The 23,339-nt window shown below is 35.1% G+C and overlaps 1 protein-coding gene across 1 annotated transcript in view; it reads right to left on the bottom strand.

Annotated features, from left to right (window-relative positions):
• Positions 1-318: 318 nt before the first annotated feature.
• ENPEP (glutamyl aminopeptidase) overlaps positions 319-23,339 on the bottom strand; it is a 95,025-nt gene continuing 72,004 nt past the window's right edge. Inside the window, exons 14-20 of the mRNA XM_074322470.2 lie at positions 19,975-20,125; positions 18,886-18,959; positions 18,675-18,776; positions 18,416-18,586; positions 16,393-16,533; positions 2,180-2,258; positions 319-1,125 (exon numbers count right to left, since the gene is read on the bottom strand). Coding sequence (XP_074178571.2) covers positions 973-1,125; positions 2,180-2,258; positions 16,393-16,533; positions 18,416-18,586; positions 18,675-18,776; positions 18,886-18,959; positions 19,975-20,125 — 871 coding nt within the window. The 3' untranslated portion in view covers positions 319-972. The remainder of the gene's footprint in view (positions 1,126-2,179; positions 2,259-16,392; positions 16,534-18,415; positions 18,587-18,674; positions 18,777-18,885; positions 18,960-19,974; positions 20,126-23,339) is intronic.

Here is a 23,339-nt window from a genome sequence, read left to right as displayed (position 1 = left end):
ACACTTAGATTGCTAGGTTAGTTTGAAGCTAAATTCTAATTCCATTTAGTTTTATAAAATAATCAGCCTTCGCTTTTTCTTGACCAGTTTCCAATTATTTAGCCTTTTGCCTCTAAAATCCATGGAACAAAGTTGAGCATTATCTTCCCTCTAATTTCACAGAGTATTTGAGGAGCTTTGTAGGGAATGGAACAAGTTGACAGAGTACCAAGCATGAAAAAGGTAGGGAGGGTTTCAATCATATTTGCATCGTGATAAATTATTTGGGGAACATTGCAGTTATTATTCAAGAGTAAAGTGACACTGAAAAACAATATATATTTTTTCAAGGTAATCATTCAGATTTATTTTAAAAAGGAGAGGAGAGTTCTCTTGTTGATTTTATAAAAGCAATGGCAACAGTCAGCATTTTTTTGGCTAATTCATGCAATCCTTGAGTAAAATTTAAGCCCAGTTACTTTGGTAGGATTGAAAGGAATAAGACATATGTGAATAAAATGTTGTTAGATCTGTGTAATTCTGAATAGTAAAATAAAGACTAAGATGGTAATATTGGTCCCTCAAGTACTGGTATTTAAATGTTAAAAATCAATCAAGAGAAAAGATTAGTGGTGTTTCTTTGGTGCTAAAAATGTAAAGCTAACACCAAATTGTTCTATTTTCACAGATTTAAGATACAAAGAATGGTATTTAAAGACATTAAAATGGCTATTGAGTTCTCTTCCGTTTGTAAAGAATCTCCTATGAAGTACACTTAGAAGAAATCCCTGAGTACATTAACTACTCTATTAGTATCTTCCTTCATAAACAAAGACAAACAATTTTAAAGCTTTGTAAGACATAAAACGTAATGCTTGGCAAAAGCAGTATTTGTGTATATGATTCCCTCCACAGTGCTTATAAATTAGGCCACCAAATGACTAATAGCAGAAACAATAGATTTACAAAGTTAAAATATGATATTTGAACACATTAATTATCCATAGGTAAAGCAAGAAACCATTCTTTTATAGTCTCTCTGTTTTGTTTTAGCCACTCGATATTGTTTTTCACTGTTTCCAGCACTTGCTCCCTAGGTTTTTCTCCTGCTCCAGCTTCTGGATATTTTTTGAAAAAGTTCTCTATCTATAAAAGAAAGGGAAATAATTAAGAAAGTCATATTAGGCACAATTATTCTTCAAGAATTTCATTTACAAAACTGGATTTGTTTCCTTCTTACCTGGAAATTCAGTATCACTACTCAACATTAAGATACATCTCTTGATGCATCATTTAGATTGAGCCCATCTCTCAGATTAGCCATTAGCACCCAAGGCTTTTGGCAACATGTCAAGCCAAAAGAGGCTCTGACATATTGGGGAAAGAGAGCAGCAGAGTAACAGCTGATATGCCCATTCCTGCTTCTGCTGGTTTCTCTATTTTCTGTGCATTCCCCAGGGTGGTCCCTGGAAAATCTGTGGAATGATGGCTTTGTTTAGCCTTTCACTCTTGGGGTCTGAAGCATTTTAATGCACTTTCAGTTTTCTTATTAAGGACTCAAAACAAACAATCAAATAAAAAAACAAAAAACCCCAAAACTGTTAAACTTGGTTCTGTCCTCCCACTTGCCTCCAAATCTCTCCCCAAAATTCAACCATAGTATTATTTGCTATTTACAAAAATAAGAATTATTATGTTTCTTAACACAGAGAAGAATGTTAGCATTCCAATTTCTAATTACACAGATATTGAAAATTTATACAATGTGTCCAACGTTAATATAATTTTTTTTTTCCTCTAGGAATTGAGATATTTGAAACATAAAAGATTTGGGTTTAGTTTTGAAATTCCAAAACTATGAATTCTGAAAGGAATGACATCTTGTCCAATTTATTCCAGGGTGACATTTACCAGGAAAGGGGAGCTACACTGTTCCTGCATTGGTAGTGACCTGCATGATCTCATGCAGACCGACCTCTAAGCTCCGGAGGCCTTGCCTGTCTCAGGTTTTAAACCTTGTTTCTTGCTTGTTTGAATTTTTTTCAGTTTAGGAAAAAAAACACAGTTATACATTTAATTAGATACCATAATTTATTTCTCCTTGTCTTCTGTAATCGAAATAGAGAAAATACTGTTTCTCTTTTAGAAAAGCTAATTTTTTTTCCCTTCTAAGACAATTTCAGAGGTTTTGTCTTCATACCTGCCAGAGCTGTAGTTCAGTGTTGAATGGCTCTGCTATCGTGACAATCCGGCCAAGGTTTCTGTCATTGAGTGTGTATCTGAAGAGAAATTTTAGGGAGAAAAAGGGAATATAAGTACACAGAACTTTAAATCCTTTCTCTAGATGCAGACATTTCCCTTTAATTTTGTGGAGGTTTTTTAAAAGTAATTTTCAAAGTAAGCAAAACATTTAATTCTATTCAGGAGAAATTCTTAGTAAACTCTGCACTTCATTTTTTAGGCAGATTCATACCACTTTCCCAGATGTGGTAGACTGCTTGTTGTATTCCCCAAATCAGTTCTCCTTTTATCTGCACACATGAAAATCCAGCTAGAGACTACACTCTCAGCCTCCTTCATAGCTACGGAAGTCTAGACAGGTGACCCAATTCTTATCATGCAACATGAGCAGAAGTGTTCAATTTCTTCCACCTCCTTGCTTAAGGAAATTGCTTGCCTTAGGCTTCTTGTTTTCTTCTCCCTTTTCTCCAAGCTTCAACCACATAGATAGGCTAAGCCTCTGGGCTTCAAGCTACAAAACCATCTAACCACTTGGAATGCTCACTTCAGGAGACTAACCTGAGTGAGAAATAATTAATGTCTTTCCAGCTACTGCATTTCTATATTTCCGTTATAGCAGAAAAGCTCTATCACCTTTATGATAATATTCTATGCACCTTCCTGCAGATATGCAAATTTGAATATAGGCTATTTATTTTGCTTTCAAAAAACCGTATTAGCTACTTGCATATTTGGGTTATGTTCTGTATCAGCTAGGCTAAGCAAAGACAGTTGAAGCTAAGTGCAAAGATAGAATATCATCTCTATTTTTGTCCCTTTTCCATTTTCTCTCTTAAAGAGCGAGAATCAGAAATTTCCTTGCAGACCGTAACACCAGTGATTGTGATATAGGTAAACATCGCATCACAGCTAATCACAGTGCAAGAAAAACAACTATAAAAATACATATAAAATGTGAACCGTTGGGATGTTGAGGAAGGATAAAAGAAAATATATCAATAGATAAAGAAGTTAATAAACAGTAAGAGAAATTTTACGTTTAAAAATTATTACATAGCAACAACAGAAACCATAAAGATAAAAACTGATAAACTTTGTTGCATATACATTTAAAAAAATTTTATATTAAAAATGTCCTAAAATTGAAAGTTAAAATTTATTACTTTGTTGTAAAAGGAACCAATATTTTCACTATATAAAGAACCCTTCAAATTAGCAAGAGGGAGAAATATACAAACATGAAATTAGCAAAACAATGAATCAGTGGTTTGCAGAAGAATTATAAAGAGGATATAGACCAGTGGGAAGAAGACAAAAAGTTCTGATGAGTAACCATGATCTTCAGTGTACTAGGTCCAATGCTTACTCTTACCACAGACACCACTGAATTTGAATCCACCATGTGTTTCATCCTTTATGTCTTAGAAGTCTAAGGCAAACAATTTCCCTTTACTTCATGTCATCAGCAATTATCCAAAATCTAAGACTCTGAGGCATCTATTCTCAACATTGTCCCTATAATGTGTATACCTCCTTGCCTCTTTGATTTAGCCTCCTAGATCTCCCCAATCTCTTGAACCTTTCAACCTAGTTCTCTGAAACTATCCCTTTACAGGAAATAACACTTCTCATTTGGGGAATGTTTATTTTCCCACATCCTTCGTAGCACCAAGTCAGAATTGGAATAGGTACGCCAGGCTCCCCATTGCTGCTTCCAGACTATTATTCCTCCACTCTCTTTAAAAACCTATATTCTTTCAGGTTATTCCCCCTCACTTTATTTATGATACACTTTGGCACCTGACTCCTAGTTTTCCTTTCTACTCCAAGCCACTCCATCATGCTGGGTCATTTCAAGGTCCACATGGATGATCAATATGACATCTCAGCTCCTTAGTTGCTTGATCTCATTTCCACTGATATTTTCCTCACTCGAACTCAGCCACCAATTGCGATGGTCATATCTTGTGACCATCTATAAACACTCTTCATCTAAAATTATTTGTTTATGCACCCCCCATGACATAATTTACAGTTCAGTTTCTACTATGACCGTACTTTGACTTTATTTGGATTTCTGGCCCATTGACCATCCCTACCCCTATTTTCGCCTGGACCATCAACTCTTCCTCTTCTTTCACATATTTCCTTCTATAGTTTAGATTCCACAGTCTACCGTTTTCAATAACATTTTTGCCTAAGCCCTAAATCCCTTATATTTTAATAGTTTGTGTTTATCAGAACTCCAACTTTGGATGAAATCAACAGCCATTTTCTCTGTGTTTGAACCAGGTGGCCAAGTTCTGTCAAGGGAGGTCACCCACCTTTCCCCATAATGTATCACTATAAATTCACAGATATCAATCTTAAATAAGCTTTCCACCTTAACAATCTTCCTATATTACCTTGGCAAACTCATTTTCTTCCTCTTTGAATTGCCTTTTTCAAATGTTTTCACTCTCCTCTAACCTCCAAACACTTCCCCTGTTTCCTTCCTCCCCATAAAAAAATGACCTTGCATTCTACTTGACAGAGAAAATGCAGAGTAACTCCTATATAAATATAGGTATTTTCCTCCTATCAATCACCTGTGTTGTGGTTCCTATTTTCCCCCACTTTCTTAAAAACTTTATTTAAAAATAATTTTTTCTGTCTTACACATTACATTTCTCATTCTTCACTGGATCTTTCTTATCAGCTTTTAATATATTAAACATATGAAAATTATCTTCCATATTATAAAAAAACACATTCCTTTGATCTAGCTCTTATCTTAATTTCTTTTCTCTCACCTCCCCATTCATAGTCAAATGTTTCAAGATATTTCTCTGCCGTTCTTGCCTATATTTCCACCACTGACTCATTTATTGACTTATTTTAATTTGGGTTCTGCCCCCATCACTCCACTGAAAACCTCTTCTGGAGTTACAATAACTTATATGCCAATAAATATAATGAGCATTTTTTAGTCTCCACTTTACTCAAACCTTAATTAGCATTTGACAAGGGGCTGTAATCGCCTGGAAACAATCTTCACTTCGAAATCTCAAAAGAAATTCAATAGCATCATATATAGCAAGCTGAAATCATCATTCTCCTTCTTCAAACCTTATCTTTTCTAGAAATCTTGGCATTATTCTTGATACCTCACTTTCACCTCCCATTTCTAATCTACCACCCAATTCTAACTGTTGTTCTTATGTTTTACCTTCATCATTATATCCATAGGCAAACCTACTACTATTTTTTGCCAGGACTACTGCAATATCTCTCTAACTGCTTTTCCCACATTCACTGTGGCCCCCATGTAGGTCTGTGCTTTACCTCAGCACCAGAGCTTTCTTTTTAAAGTAAAATCGATCATTTCATTTTCTTACTTAAAACTCTTTAGTGACTTATTTATTGCTCTTAGAACAAAAGCCCAGATGTTGACATGACTGTGCAAAGCTTGGCCCTTATCTTTCCTCTTATCTTATAGTAAACACTTAGCCAGAACGCTTCACCACCTGTTCACCTAATTAACTCCTGCCCTTTCTTCAGAATTCAGCTCAAGCATCACTTCCTTAGGGAAGCCCTTAACCTCCAACTTCTTTTAACTTGGCCAATTTCCCATTTACACTATTTCAGTGTGCCCTGAACCTCTTCTATTTGTAATTATTACAGTTTTAAGCATACACAAATTTGTAGGATTCTTTACTCAATGTTGATCTCCATCACTAGACTCTAAGCTCCGGGAAGACAGGGGACTAGATTTGTTTCTCTTTATCATTGCATCTTCAATGGCAAGCAAAATCCCTAGCATATAGTAGATGCTCCATAAGATTTACTAGATAAAATAATTATAACTTAATATATAAGATTTCACATATTCATTTAGCAAGAATACTTTAAAATGATAGTGCTCAGTATTGGCAAGGATTAGAAAAATAGGTAAAGTTATTAGTACATTTTTTTCTGGGTGACAATTATGTAACTTTCATCAGAAACCCTAAAAATGAATACATCATTTAGCACAACAGTATTACTTCCAGTACTATTTATATCCTGAGCAATTTGTCAAGGACATTCAAAAAGAACAAAGAGATTCAATTTCAAAGATGACCATAAATACGCTATTTATATGGTGAAAAGTTTGGAACAATTCTATTATCTAACAGATGGAGGATGACAAAATAAACTAAGATGTATCTACCCATTGAAATACAATTGAGCATCAAAAATCATGTTGAAGAAGCACACTTAAAGACATTAACGAGGGGGCAAGATAGTGGAGTAGATAAATCACATTCTTGCCTCCTCCCACAACCACATTAAAATTAAAACTAAGTTGTAGAACAATCAACCTGGAGATTCAGCTGAAGACTAGCTGAACAGATGTTCTGTAACAAAGGATATAAAGTAGAAGCCACATTGAGACTGGTAGGAGGGGTGGTGATGCAAAACAGCCAGCCCCACACTTGCATGTGGCAGTTGAGAATTGGGAGAGATATATCTCGGTCGGAGAGGTTCCCTCCCCCCCATGGGAGATGGACCCAGCCCCACACCAGGCTCCACTACCCAGAATACCAATGCCAGGAAGTAGAGCCCCCACAACATCTGAGAAAAACAGTGGGGGTTCCACCAGTTTGGGTGAGATAGAAAGCTGCTAAAAACCCAGATGTCCTCTTAAAGGGCCCATGCACAGACTCACTCGCTCACAGGCACTCACCCTGGGCTCCAGAAGAGGGACAGTGACCCAGGAGGTACAGAAACATACAGGGAAAGACTGAATTATGTGGCTTCAGGGTGAGGACAGGAGGGACAGTTGCTGTTTTCCTTGTGTAGAACTCTCCTCTCTTGTAGGCAGCAGGTGGGCACCATATTTCTTGTGTTGAGCCCTCCCTCCCATGAGGCCAAATCTTAATCTACACTGGCCTGGTGATTCTCTGGGACCTTGTCCCACCCAGCTCACACACCGCCTGAGGCACTTTCCCTGACCAGCAGCCAGACACACCATACACATTCCATGAAGCTCTTTCAACAGCAAACATCTGGCCTCAACTTGCATGCAACTGGAGGAACTTTTGCAGCCAGCAGCTAGCCACAGCCCATGCTACAATCTTTCTTGGACAACTCTTGGGGTTGACAGGCCCCAGGCAGGCAACAGCTGGCCTCAGTGTGCTCTGAGTCTTTTGCTAAGTAGCTCCAGGCTCAGCACTGTTGCCAAACCAGAATCTATATTAATCTGGTGTACACCAGTTGTCCCACCCTGGGGACCCCTGAAACCTTGCCTCACTGAACTCATATTCTCCATGAGGCTCTATCAGTGGCTAAGCCTTATGGGCAGCTGTCAGGTGACAGCAGGCCTTGGGGTGTCCTGGGCTTTATGTTGAAGTACTGCAGACACAATGGTAGTGGCAGCCATCCTCAGTTTGCAGAGTGGCTTTTCCCATGCACCTCCAGGTTCAGCACAGTCAGCAACCAACCACAAATTGCTGTAGCTCCTACCAGGTAGTCCTGGGCCAGTCACAAACAGCAGCTTACCTAGGCCTAAACTGGAACCTCTCCCAAGAGACCCAGAACCAACATACCCAGAGATAGGCTTCAGAACACAGCAGAGTATTACCCAATGAGCCCCACAAGTGGTGACCTCAATGGGTGATATCAGCAGATAACTGAATCAGCAATTTGGAAGACAACATAGGAAAAAACACCCAAACAGAACAGCAGATATACAAAAAGAATTTTAAAAAATGATAATTTAAGGGACCTCTGGGAAAACACCAAGTGTAACAACATTTGCATCATAGGGGTACAAGAAGGAGAAGAGAGAAAGCAAAGTTTTGAGAACCTATTTGAAGAAATAATGAGTCAAAACTTTCCTAACCTGGAGAAGGAAATGAACACAAGCCTAGGAAGTACAGAGTATCAAACAAGATGAACCCCAACAGGCCCACACTAAGACACATTACAATTAAAATGGCAAAGGTTAAAGACAAACAGAAAATCCTAAAAGCAGCAAGAGAAAGGCAACTAGTTACTTACAAGGGAGCTCCCATAAGATTGTCAGCTGATTTCTCAACAAAAACTTTGCAGGTAAGAAGGGATGGGCACAAAATGACTTACAACCAAGGGTACTCTACCAAGCAAGGCTATCATTTAAAAATGAAGGAGAGATAAAGAGCTTCCCAGACAAGAAAAAGTTAAAGGAACTCACCACCACCAAACTAGTATTACAAGTAATATTAAAGGAATTTCTTTTAGAAGAAGAGTGGAGGGAGATCATAAATATAAATAATAAAATGTCAATAACTATGTATTTATCAACAATTACTTAAATGTAAATGGATTAAGTGCTCCAATCAAAAGACACAGGGTAGCTGAATGGATAAGAAAACAAGACCCATGCATATGCTGTCTACAAGAGATGCATCTCAGATCAAAAGACACTCATAGACTGAAAGTACAGGGATGGAAAAAGATATTTCATGTAAATGAAAACAAGAAAGGAACTAGGGTAGCAATATTTAGATTGGACAAAATAGACTTTAAAATGAAGACTGTAATAAGAGACAAAGAAGGACATTACATAATGATAAATGATCAATCCAACATGAGGACATAACCCTAGTAAACATCTATGCACCCAACATAGGAGCACCTAAATATATAAAGCAAATGTTGACAGACTTAAAGGCAGAGATTGACAGTAACAAAATCAAAGTAGGGGACTGCAACACCCCCATTGATACCAATGGACAGAAAATCAACAAGGAAACAGCAGTGTTAAATGACACACTAGACCACCTGGATTTAGTTGATATTTTTAGAGCATTTCATCCCAAAGCAGCAGAATATACCTTCTTTTCAAGTGTACATGGAACATTTTCCAAGATAGACCACATGTTGGGGCACAAAACAAGTCTCAATAATGTTAATAAGATTGAAATCATATCAAGTGTCTTCTCTGACCACAATAGTATGAAACTAGAAATCAATTACAAGAAAGAAACTTAAAAACACACAAATACATGAAAGCTAAAAAACATGCTGCTGAACACATGCTGCTAAATAATAAGTGGCTTAACAATGAAATCAAGGAAGAAATCAAAAGACACCTTGAGACGAAGGAAGACAAAAAACACAATGACCCATAATTTATGGGACACAGTGAAAGCATACTATGAGGCAAATTCATAGCAATACAAATCTACTTCAAGAAACAAGAAAAGTCTCAAATAAACAATTTAACCTTACACTTACAAGAACTAGAAAAAGAAGAGCAAACAAAGCCCAAAGTGAGTAAAAGGAAGGAAACAACAAAGATCAGAGTGGATATGAATGAAATAGTCTAAAAAAAAAATACAAAAGATCAATGAAACCAAGAGCTGGTTCTTTGAAAAGATAAACAAAATTGATAAACCCTTCATCAACTCATCAAGGAAGAAAGCGAGAGGACCCAAATAAATAAAATCAGGATAAAATAGGAGAAGTGACAACTGACACCACAGAAATATAAGGGATTATAAGCAAATACTATGAGAAACAAATTGGACAATAATTTGCCAACAAATTGGACAATCTGGAAGAAATGGATAAATTCCTAGAAACATAACAATCTTCCAAGACTGAATCAAGTAGAAAAAGAAAATCTAAACCAACTGACTATTATAAACGAAATCAAACCCGTAATCAAAAAACTCCCAACAACCAAAAGTCCTGGAATGAATGACTTCACAGGTGAATTTTACCAACCATTCAAAGAAGAATTAACACCTATCCTTCTCAATCTATTCCAAAAATTTCAAGTGGGATCTCCCAAGCTCATTTTATGAGGCCACAATAATCCCTATTCCAAAACCAGGTGATATTACAAAAAAGAAAATTTTAGGCCAATATCCCTGATGAACATAGATGCCAGCATCCTGAACAAAGTATTTGCAAATCTAATTCAGCAATACATTAGAAAGATCATATACCATGAACAAATGGAATTTATACCTGGAATGCAAGTTTGGTTCATTATCTGCAAATTGATGAACATGATACACCACGTTAATAAAATGAAAGATAGAAATGACATTATCGTATCAATAAATGCAGAAAAAGGGTTTGACAAAATCCAGCATCCACTTATGATAAAAACTCTCAGCAAACTGGGAATAGAGGGGGCATACCTCAACATAATAATGGCCATATACAACAAACACAGAGCTAATATCATACTCAATGGGGAAATGCTAAAAGCATTCTCTTTTTTTTTTTTTTAAACATTTTTTTTTCAGTTTTTCCCTTTTTTGTTGTTTTTTATTTTGTTTTTGTTTTTATTGGGGAACAGTGTGTACTTCCAGGACTTTTTTTCCAAGTCAAGTTGTTGTCCTTTCTATCTTACTTGTGGATGGTTTTGTTCAGCTTCGAGTTGTTGTCCTTCCAGTCTTAGTTGTGGAGGGCGCAGCTCAGCTCCAGGTCCAGTTGCCGTTGCTAGTTGCAGGGGGCAGAGCCCACCATCCCTTGCTGGAGTTGAACCGGCAACCTTGTGGTTGAGAGGACACGCTCCAACCAACTGAGCCATCTGGGAGCTCAGCGGCAGCTCAGCTCAAGGTGCCGTGTTCAATTTTATTTGCAGGGGGCGCTGCCCACCATCCCTTGCGGGAGTCGCGGAGTTGAACTGGCAACCTTGTGGTTGAGAGCCCACGCTTCAACCAACAACTGAGCCATCCGGGAGGCAACTCAGCTCAAGGTGCTGTGTTCAATCTTAGTTGCAGGGGGCAGAGCCCACCATCCCTTGCGGGACTCAAGGAATTGAACTGGCAGCCTTGTGGTTGAGAGCCCACTGGCCCATGTGGGAATAGAACCAGCAGCCTTCGGAGTTAGGAGCACGGAGCTCTAACCGCCTGAGCCACTGGGCCGGCCCCTAAAAGCATTCTCTTTAAGATCAGGAATAAGACAAGGTCCACTTTCACCACTTTACTCAATATAGTATTAGAAGTCCTAGCCACAGCAATCAGACAAGAAGAAGAAATAAAAGGCATCCAAATTGGAAAGAAAGAAGTGAAACTGTTGTTATTTGGAGATGACAATATTATATAGAGAGAATCCTAAAAATTCCATCAAAAAACTATTAGAACTGATAAATGAATTCAGTAAAGTAACAGGATACAAAATTAACATTCAGAAATTGGTTGTCTTTTTATACGCCAACAACAACTATTAGAGTAATTAAGAAAACAATGCCATTTACAATTCATAAAAAAAAAAAAGAAAAGAAAAAAACAAACCTAGGAATAAATTTAACCAAGGAGGTAAAAGACCTGTACTCAGAACACTATGACACCAAAGAAAGAAATTGGAGATGATACAAATAAGTGGAAGTGTATACCATGTTCATGGATAAAAAGAATTAACATCGTTAAAATGTCCATGCTACCCAAAACAATCTATAGATTCAATGTAATCCCTATCAAATTACCAATAGTATTTTTCCCAGAACTAGAACAAATAATTTTAAAATTTATGTGGAACCTCAAATGATTCCGAATAGCTGCAGCAATCTTGAGAGAGAAGAACAAAATTGGCGGTATCATGCTACCTGACATCAAACTATACTACAAAGCTATAATAATAAAAACAGCATAGTACTAGCATAAAAACAGACACATGGCTCAATGGAACAGAATACAGAGCCCAGAATTCAACCCATACCAACATGGTCATTTAATCTATGACAAAGGAGGCAAAGCTATATATACAATGTGGTATAGACAGTCTCTTCAATAAATGGTGCTGGGAAAACTGGACAGATACATGCAAAAACAATGAAACTAGACCACCTTCTTATGCCATATACAAGAATAAACTCAAAATGGAGTAAGACTTAAATGTAAGATGTGAAACCATAAAACTCCTAGAAGAAAACACAGGAAGTAAACTCACAAACATTACCCTTAGTAATATTTTTACTAACAGATTTCCTTGGGCAAGGGAAACAAAAGAAAAAATGAACAAATGGGACTACATCAAACTAAAAAGTTTTTGCACAGCAAAGAAAACAATCAACAAAATGAAAAGACATCCTACTGAATGGGAGATGATATTTGCCAATGATACATCTCATAAGGTGTTAATATCTAAAATTTATAAAGAACTCATATAACCCAATACCAAAATAACAAGGAATCCAATTTTAAAAAATGGGCTGAGGACATGAATAGACATTTCTCCAGAGGACATACAGATTACCAATAGACCAATATGAAAAGATGCACATTGCCAGTAATCATCAGAGAAACGCAAATAAAAACCACAATGGGACATCACCCCCACCTGTCACAATGGCTATCATCAATAGATCAACAAATGTTGTTGAGGAGGCAGAGAAAAGGAAACCTTCCTGCCCTCTTGGTGGGATTGCAAATAGGTACAGCCACTATGGAAAACAGTATGGAGGTTTCTCAAAAAATTAAAAATGGAACTACCTTATTACTTAGCAATTTCACTTCTGAGTATTTATCTGAAGAAATCCAAAACTAATTTGAAAAGCTATATGTGCCCCTATGTTCACTACAGCACTACTTACAACAGCCAAGAGATGGAAGCAACCTGCCTATCAGTAGTTGACTGGATAAAGAGGAGGTGGTACATACATACAATGGAATATTACTCAGCCATAAAAATCAATGAAATCTTACCATTTGTGACAACATGAATGAATCTAGAGGGTATTTATGCTAAGTAAAATAAGTCAGGCAGATAATATGATCTCACTTATATGCGGAATCTAAAAAAACAAATGAACAAACAAAACAGAAACAGACTCATAGATACAGTGAGCAAACTGATGGTTGCCAGAGAAGGGGGTTGGGGGACTGGATGAAAAAGATGAAGGAATTAAGAAACCCAAATTGGGAGTCACAAAACAGTCACGGGAATGTAAATTACAGCATAGAGAATATAGTCAGTAATAGTGCAACAACTATATATAGTGCCAGGTGGGTTCTAGACTAATGAGGGAATCACTGTATAAGTTATATAAATATCTAACCACTATGCTATACACCTGAAACTAATATAAAATAACATTGAATGTCAACTGTAACTGAAATAAATGAACTATTTTTAAAAAAGACATCCACAATATAGGATGATATGAAAAAAGGTTATAAAACCATATGTATAATGATGCCATTTCTGTAAATAAATAAACAGCCATAACTAATTATTTAAGGAAAAACAGTTGTTTGACAACAGGGGTTATTTCTAGGTGGTGAGATTATGGGTGGTTTTTGTATCCTTTTTGCTTATCTGCATCGTGTACAAAACAATACATATGTACTCATATTATAGTAAGAAAATGGGGATGTAGAAAAGGAAAACACATTAAGTTGCTATAATGATATTCTATAGATTCAGGGAAAGTCTGAATCTTTCTTACCTGTAACAGGAAAGAAAACAATTTTTCTCAGTGACCTTCTATAATTTCTATAATATTTCTCTCTTTTGTTCTTAGGTACTAAAAATTAAAAGATATATTTGGGAGCTAGCAATGGATAGATTGAATAAAGACTGCAACTACCTATGTAAACACTAGAAGTGTAAGAACAAAGTATGTTCATTTCCAAGAAACCAGTCTCACATAAAGTGTAGCATTTAAGGAGAAATGTGCTATGTATTTATCATATTGATTACTTTTAAAACTAAAATAAGGATTTAAATATATCTTAAACATTTTGAAAAATAATTATATGAAAATAATGTTTGTGGAATTAATATATACACAAGTATTATGATGTTTCCCAAAATGAATGACTTTGATACACACAAACTTTTAGTTGTTTATTAAATTATTTTATGAGATAATGTTTAAATGGTTTCAGTTATGTCCCATCAACTTAATTTTTTCAGTCATAGTCATACATTAAAACCAAATTTTGTCATACCACACTATTGATTTATTGGGTTCATCCAACTTCACAGTTTCATCTAAGAGTTAGTGGAATAAATAAAAGCGAAGAATAATTTCTGAAGTATCTTTGTAACTCTGTGGTTAAGTCTCAAACTGGAAAGTGCATTAGTGGTGTTGTCATAAAATCACATGACAAAAGCTTTATAAAAAAGCAGTTTATTTATTTTAGGATGACAATAAATTTTTCAGAAATGGAGGCAGTAAAACCACTCATTTTGAAGTCTGTCTGGAAAACTTTCAAGAGTTTGGAAATATTTGGATAAAGCTTAGCTCATTTGTGTTCAATTTGTCTCATCCAATTTTAATGGGAAAATTCTATTTATTCAAACTAACCATAATTAATATTGGGCATTTGTGTGCGTGTGTGTGTGTGTCTGACATGTGGTTATTACACAACTTTATATTTGAGGCTATTTGAAATAATACCTCATGAGAATTAGATCACTAGACTATGTAGAAATATTAAAAGCCTTGGGTGAGGGTTTTGGAACTAGCATTGGAAATAGTTTATCAATTTATTCATTTTTTTTAAATTCAGTATTTTGTCTAATAGATTTATTTTAAGACCAGAGGTTTATGACTTTTATGACAAAATAACACTTGTTTTTCTCTACTTCTTAATTTTTAAAGAGGAATAACAATGAACTAATTTTTAAAAAAGAAAAATGCATTATTTGAAATAAATTACACCAGAGCTATTCAAATAAATAGGCCTTGAGAAATACTCTATTTAAAAGACAATAAATGAATGGCCATTTTATTGTGCAAAATGAACACTATTTACTTATCTTTTCTCAATAATACAAAAGTAAGCATTGTTCTTCATCTACACAGCTTTCTTGCAGCATATACCAAAAAAAGTTTTATAGTCTGTTCAATTAAAACAAATACACAATATTTGTCATTAGGCATATATCTTTCAAAATGGAAGGCTTCATCTTACATAAAATGTACTGTTACCCCCAGATAACAACATGTTCTGTATAGGTAGGTTTATTAATTCTAAACCAAGCATTTTATTGAAACAATTATAAACAGATGGACAAAGCATCATGTGCGCATGGGAACTCACATGTGCACCAATCAATTTTCATAGAGATGGATGAAGAGTTACACCCAATCATTTACAAGAATAAAAAAAGCAAAAATTTATCACAAATAGGCAAAAGCAATGTAGGCTATCTTGGTTGAGAGCTAGAGATATAATCTGGATCTGAGAATGATGAGAAATGTGAATCAACATAAAATGGCACTCTGGTGAGTTGTGGAGTAAAAAAGAGAACAGAAATAAGAGTTACAGTCATTAGTATTTCTGACAAGTCAGTCAACGAGGCAGTGCTGATGGGAAGACAGAAGAGATTAGGAGGGGATACCAGAGGTTATCTCCTGCTATGGAGATTACATATGGTAAAGGTCTTTTAGTCAATGTTTTCATATTTGTTTGGCATATATATTCTATATTATATTTTATACTCTGTCAAAGAAATATCTTTTTAATGGAAATATCATTAAACTTAGAGGATTAGGACCAACAATAGCAATATTTCTTCTGTATGGGGCTGTAGAAATAAGACATTGGGAAAGCATGTCTTTAGTTAATTTGCTATGTGTCATTTTAAATTGTTATTACCTGGGAAATACAGTTCCCTTTTAAGAATATTTCAACATGCCTGAAGTTTAATTATCTGGTCAAGAGAGATAAAAGTTATCATCCATATAAGCTCAGTAAGATATAGGGCTCTAATTTGAACTCAGGTCCAGGAATTCTCATTTAGTTTTCATTAGATATTAATTGAGAACTAAATATGTGCCTGGCATTATATTAGATGCTAGCACAACATGAAAAATTATATTAACTTATTTTAACGAAACTAAAAATAATGTGACTTAGGCATCTCTCCAGATCTCAGATCGGGGGGAAACAATTTCTTTTTTTCTTCCAAAAAAGAAATTATGTATTACAGAATTGTAAACTTGAAACCTATGTAACTTTACTAACAATTATCACCCAATAAACTTTATTTTTTAAAAAAAAGAAATTATGCTGAAAATTAATTAGTATATTGCTTCCCTGGAATGAAAATACCATGATTCTTTACCTCTGATAATACGCTATTTCAGATATTATATTGATATCAAAGAAAGTCCAGTAAAGAGAAAAAGAAAGAATTTTAGATAGTTCTCTTAGTATTCAACAAAGAGAACAACAAACCATATTCTGATCATCTCACCTGTTGACTAGATATTCCCAGTTTAGCTGTATCCAGTTCCAGGCCATAGTCTTCCCATAGTTGTTATATGAGATATAGCGGATAACGGTAAATACATCCTGAGATTTAATAAGGTTTGAGTCCTTGAGTAAATCCAAATACCTAAGAAAAGCCAAAAGTCAAAAGGAAATTTTAATGTTCACCCTTAGCTAAATTCCAAAAGAACATAGCTTTCATTCCTGTAATTCAATTCTTGAGGCACCAACCAACAAAGATAATTAAATATGACAAATGATAAAACACAATTTAAAATTTTCTAAGCTATTTAACTGATTTTAAAAAACAACCTATGATTTGAGGACTAGTGATATATAAACTACAGGAACATTGAAAATTAAATTATTTTTAAAGTACTGAAAACAATAAAGATTAACATTTTAACTATTAACTAAAAGGTAACTATCTATTGAATAGAAGCACTTTACTCATTTACCTATTACCTCATTGAACTATAAAAAAGGAGCCAGTAAGTTAAGGGAAAGTATTTATACTCTTAGTTTTTATGAGATAACAGTTAAGTCTTATTTGTTCTTCCACAAATTGTAAGAAACAACCTCCTAATGTAACCTATATGGTTAGATTAGTTGGCTATAGTTATAGTAGAATATAAATAAGTCCAAATAAATAAATTGTGGCAAAATCAATAGATTTTTATTAAATTTGTGCCATGGCTGTATCTAGAGGGAATATCTCAACATGTTCTGGACCATTGGACTTCCAGAAACTGCACTGGAGTGGTGGACCCCGGAATTTTTGTGCAATTTATCTTTTACCCTCTAGTTCACAAAAGTCTTAGTAAGGCATCCAAGTACTTGCTAATTTTCTCATCAGATACAATCCACACACTGACATCCAAGTAATGTATCAATGTGAGGTTTTGACTGTCAAGATGATAAAGTTCTTGGTAGACTATCTCTGGGCAGTGAGCAGGAGGATAGACATATAACCCTGAGGCAAGATGGTGAAGGTGTATTGTTGGCCCTGCCAGGTTAAAACAAACTGTTTCTGGTAGTCCTTACAAATTGGTTATTGCATTGTAGTTTATAATTTACATTCTGCCTCTCCCACAAATCTATAAGTTTCTCAAGGATAGATATCATGTCTTATTCATTTTTAGTCCCACAATCTATATGCTTATACATAGAAAGGGCATTATAAATGTTGGTTAAATGAATTGAGTAAATAATTCAGAAACCACAACTAAGCAAAATAATGGATTAAGGCAGGAGTTAGTTGATTTGGGGCATAGGTGTATAGTGGGATAAGAATTCATAGATGAGCTTCAAGCAGTCTTTATACCTTCTGCGTGGAATCTAAGCATACTTTATTTGTGTATGTATGCACAATGTGGCAGACACTCCTTCTCTGCTAACAGAGACTAGTTTTATTCTGGGCTTGGATCAAGGTATCCTTGATCCTAGGGAAGGTAGACTCCTACCTTAGCTGCAGAGTATCATGATTGACCAAAATCAGTCAAAGGAATTTAAATTCATTCTATTCTACAAATGATCAACTGGTAGACCCAGAATGATCACGTGTGACCGAGTTCTGGATTATGAGAGGAAGTGGAGATAACTGACCTCTTAATATGAAAGACAGAGCCTTGTGAGGAGGGACTCTTTTGCTCCTGTCCTTCTTCCATTGAAAATATATGTGTGAAGACAAAATGTTTGGAGCTCTGGAAGTCATGAGTTATCCAACATGTTGAAGATGACAGAGCAGAAAGTGAAAGAGCCTAAGTCCTGGATGAAAATGTTGAACAACTGCACACAACTGAAAACTGTCTACCTTCAGAATTTTTTTCATATGAGATTGTATTTCTTTATTGTTTAAGCCACTATTGCAGCTATATTTTATTTCTTGCAGGGAAAATAATTGTAATAGGTTTTTTGGGAAACATGTAATTTAATTAGCATCTTTAACAGACTGTGACACATAAACCATGAAATACCATTCATAGAAGTGAAAAAAAGCTCCAATTTACCTTGACAAAAGGGTAATATTCTTCACTGATGCTAATCCATACAGCAGTTTTTCTTTTTCTTGAGCTAATGGTGTGTTCTGGTATTGATTAAGAGTGTAGTTCCAAGAAGTTTCATTGCCAGAGTTCTGCATTCCATATCGATATACCAGAAGTCTGAGATTTACAGGAATCCTAGAAGAATAAACAGTATTTCAGAGATTTTAATTTCTCATTTCACAGTTTAAGGTCTTCTAGTGTTGAAAACATGGTGAGCAGTCACCTCGTCCCACTTAGCCACTGCTCAAATAACTTGGAGGCATTGTCCAAGGCGTCTTTGTCTCCCATCTTGCACGCGAGTCCCAACACAGAGGCACGGAGTAACCTTAGGAAATAAACACATACAAAGCTGGACCTTGAGCTCTTTTCAACATATTTTAAAACACACTAACAGATATAAAATGAATATTAGTTTAAAAAATGTAAGAAATAACTTTATGTTGTGGTCTCCAGTATCATCCCATGCCAAACGATCTGCAATGGACTTCACTTGCTTTCTGAAGTAGTCCTGAAATAAAAGTACCATGTACAATGAGTAATAATTCATTATTTATCAATATGTTCTCATTTATTATAATCTACGGCCCCCCCTTCCCGTTGTAATATTTTTTTCCTACTAGTTCAGAGAAATTTGGGCCTGTCTTCAGGAAAGGGATGTATTCAGTTCTAATCACACTGTAATTTTGCTTCAATCCTGAAGATCAGACTATTCGATCATTCTCTACTGTTTGTAAAACTTTGGTTAGCCCCTTTTAACTTCCACATCTTATTTAACGTTTGTAAGAAATAGAATAACGATTGACATGCTTACTACACCAAGAATATTATACTTATTTATGAAATAATAATAATGATAACTAATATTTGTATATTGCCTTTGGATTTACAAAGGATGTTTATATTACATGATCTTCACTATCTCATTACCATAGGCAGCCAAGCACTGACATTCCTATTGCACAAAGGAAATTAAGACAAATATTAAATCATTTGTCTGAGTCCTTTCATTTACTAAGTAGAAGAGCTAGAGATTTGAATCTAAAATTTGTTTAAAATTACAAGTGTCTTGCAAAAGTGCTACAGAAATCACAAAGCAAAGTATTTAGAATGATAATCTTATAATAAAATCTCAATGTGGAAATAATATCAGTAAAAATAAGGAAATATAATGTTATATTTCGGTAAGAATAAATTCATTTTGACTTAGATAAAGCCATTAAAAATAGGATCTATTTAGTATGGTTTAAAATGTCTATTTTAAATAAAAGATTAATTACTGTATTCCTTATAACACTAAAATATACCTTTGAGTGGTATACTGAACCAGAAATACTGATACATTTCAAGTTGAAAAAATAAATAGCATCTCTTTGCTTTGACTAGTCAAGTTATTGTATTTTCCTTTGATTTCACTTGTCAGGCAGATAGGCTTTTGTGTCTTCCAGGAGCTCCTTCTCTCAGAAATCTTCCTGTTCTGCTAACGGCTAAACATTTACTTTCATAAAATATACCATTAACATCACCTCAATCAAAGGGTATAGCTCTTTATCATCTTCAAACATGTTAATGATATAGGTTATAGCTGGAATGACTCTCTGCCATGGTAAAAGATCCTCTTCCATTCTGAGGTACTTGGTCAAGTTCAGAGCCACCTGATAATCTAGAAGATGAGCTCTAAGAAAGAAAGGAAAAAAAACACACCACAATTAATTAAAAAACAGATTACTTTCTATTTGACTGAAAGAACTAATATGAGATTACAGAATTCAATGTTAATGAAATTCCTTCTATTATACAATTAAGAAAAATGCATGTATTGCTGAAGCCCAATCAAAGAGTTTTGTTCATAATGATGTCTTATACTTTCAAGCATTCAACAATAAAGAGGAAGACAAAACAATAAGATGTACACCGTTATAAATATATCTTTTGAAATTATTTGCATTTGATATAGAGGAAACATGAATAACAGTACTCTAATCATGAATGCTTAAAACATTCCAATTGAACTTATATTTCCCATTAAAATATCTCCTTTTTAAAATATTTCCCAATAATATGACTAAATAAAAATGGATTTTGTTCCTCCAGACAATTTGAAGTTACCATTGGCATTTCAAAGTTTAAATAATCTAATCTCCGCCTCCTTAGAAGGGATTCTAGAATCTCTTCAAATCATGTTCTTAGAAATCAGTTATGCTTCAGATTTTAGCCTAGGTTTTGGAAAGAATTTTAGATGGGAATCCTGTTTTTCCAAATTACACTTAGGAAGTTTAAATTAATTAATACATTTTAAATTATGGAATTAGTAATACTGCTGCATTGAGGGCTCTTATGTTTGAGGTCATTTTATGAATGAAGTATAATGTAATTATATCTTGACTTCTTCCTCAAGAGTTTGATTAGAGGATGAATTGGAGAGGTAAATAAGAATAAAACTCTTTGGCATCATACGATTTTTACTAATGAGAGATGACACAGAGTTTTCTTTTCAGTTCAGAGGGCTAATTTCTCCTATTTTTCTCTGTTCCTGGTCTGATTTAGAAGGATTTATATTTTGGAGCATTCAGCCTCCCTTAATAAAAGTATAAACAATATTGAGAAATGGAATGTTTTATTGAGACTGTTTGTTAAGTTAAAAAAATGTAGAATTTGTGTTGCTATTTGAAACTTGATGATTTTCTAATTTTAATGATTCTCCATTTTCCTGGTGGATAGAGCAACAACTATGTCCAGTTAGTATTTTCTTAAGATACCGTGTTTCCCTGAAAATAAGACCTAGTCAGACAATCAGCTCTAATGCGTCTTTTGGAGCAAAAATTAATGTAAGGCCCAGTATTATATTTATATTATATTTTATATTATATTATATTATATTATATTATATTATATTATATTATATTATATTATATTATATTATATTATATTATATTATATTATATTATATTATATTATATTATATTACATTATATACCCGGTCTTATAAGACCAGGTCTTGTATCAAGTTTTGCTCCAAAAGATGCATTAGAGCTGATTGTCCGGCTAGGTCGTATTTCCAAGGAAAATCAGTACTTATGAGGAATAGTTGTTGCTGTGAGGATCAAATTAGCAAAGAGACTAAGTTTAGGGAGAATGACAGATGATTTGGTCAGAAATCAAGTGGGCTGGACATTTCTGTCAGGTTAAAAGGTTAGAAGAGTCTGGTTACAAGGACCAGAAGAACTGGCTAACTGGGTAGCATAAACAGAAGTAAGGAGGGCCTCTGATGATCCACAGGTTAGAGGCCTCGACTAAATATTACATATTCAAATGCTGAAAAATCAATATCTGTCCTAGTGTCTTATTTTTCCAGCACACGTGATAGCCATGCAATAGTTCCATTTTGGTACCACTTGTTTTTTTTTTAAATCTGAGTCATGTGTTCAGGACACTGGACTGGGAGTGAATTTTTTATGCTTGATATTATAGAGAATAATATTTTGAGAATTAAGCTGATGTACTTTTCATTTCCCCCAAATCACATTACTCTGCAGCTCTTATCCACGGGATCAATGGTATTTGATACTTCAGAGGAAAAGTAGTATCATTTAGAATTATGATTCTCAAATGTTAGCATATCACAGTAACACTGGAAAGTTGGTTAAATCACACTCTCTTGGGACCCATTCTCAGAATTTCTGATTCAGTGGGTCTGGAGGAGGGCCTAAGAATTTGTATTTCTCACAGGTTGTTAGACAATGCTGATATTACTGGAGCTATATGTGAAGAATTGTTTTTTTAGAACAAAGATATCTATAGTGCCCCTTCCAGATCTCTTTATAGCACTATGTTGGTTCACAGCTGCCACCTTCTTCAGAGAATAGCCCTTAGCCAAATACATTCATCTTGCTTAAGAAGTTATACACTGCTACTCCTGACCATTAATTGTCTGACTCAGGAATGCAACAAACCAGCGTGGGTTCCTCAAGTTGGACCTACTTTATGGTACAATTCATAGCTTCCTAGTTGAATCTGGCAGAGATACACTCCAGATGAGACCATATCGTGACTCAGCTTTTTCCCCCTGCCCCATCCTGCCTCTTGCACTCCCTATCTCAAGAGATAACCACATGTTCTCTCTCAATAACCACATGTACAAGAACTCCCATTTCACACTCTGCTTCTAGGGAAGTCAACCTAAGACAGCATTCTTATTCAACTTTAAGTATCAAGTTCCATTTCTTTTTAAATGCATAGCAAATAGCAGTTCTGAAAGCCAAAGTTGATTGAGAATTTTCTTTATTCAAAACTCTTCCATTTATATAGTGAGAACCCAGGCTGAGGGACTTAAATCATGGAATTTTCCTATAATTCATATAGTATAGAGAGGATGGAGGCTATAACTTAAAGAAAGTTCCCACCAAACTCAATGGAGAAGAAGAGGAAAAAGAAGTCCTATGAGGGAATTCTTGCTCTCCTATCTTGGGCTGAGGCATGCAGGAAGTTTGGGAACTCTTGTACCAAAATGTTTGTTTTGTCTTCTCTGGGTGTGACCTGGAAAGACCTCCTTCTCAGAGAAGCCTGGGTTAAACAATTGTCTTGTTAAACAAGGCTGTTGAATGGGACAGTAGAATGGTTGAGAGAGGTGCCTAGGTGGATGGAACTGACCCCACATGCTCACGTTCAGCCAAAGCCTTCAGGTAGTATGGACAGTTTTAGAATGTTCTAATGTATCTGGTCTCTCACTGTTAACTCGCCAATTAAATTCAGATTTCTGGCTTAAAATGTCTCTTTGCAATCAACTAGATCCCTTTTGATCTTTCCCCATTCCTCTACTTCTGCCTTCTTTTAAAGGGCTGTCCACATGATGGTAGAGAAGTTGCTTATCCAGTTCTGTGTTATCCTCTGC

Source organism: Rhinolophus sinicus, chromosome 1, assembly GCF_057876585.1.
Source record: "Rhinolophus sinicus isolate RSI-liver-muscle chromosome 1, RSI-T2T, whole genome shotgun sequence".
Classification (NCBI taxonomy): domain Eukaryota; kingdom Metazoa; phylum Chordata; class Mammalia; order Chiroptera; family Rhinolophidae; genus Rhinolophus; species Rhinolophus sinicus.
Note: the sequence above shows the minus strand (reverse complement) of the source record. Positions and strands in the feature narration are given on the sequence as shown.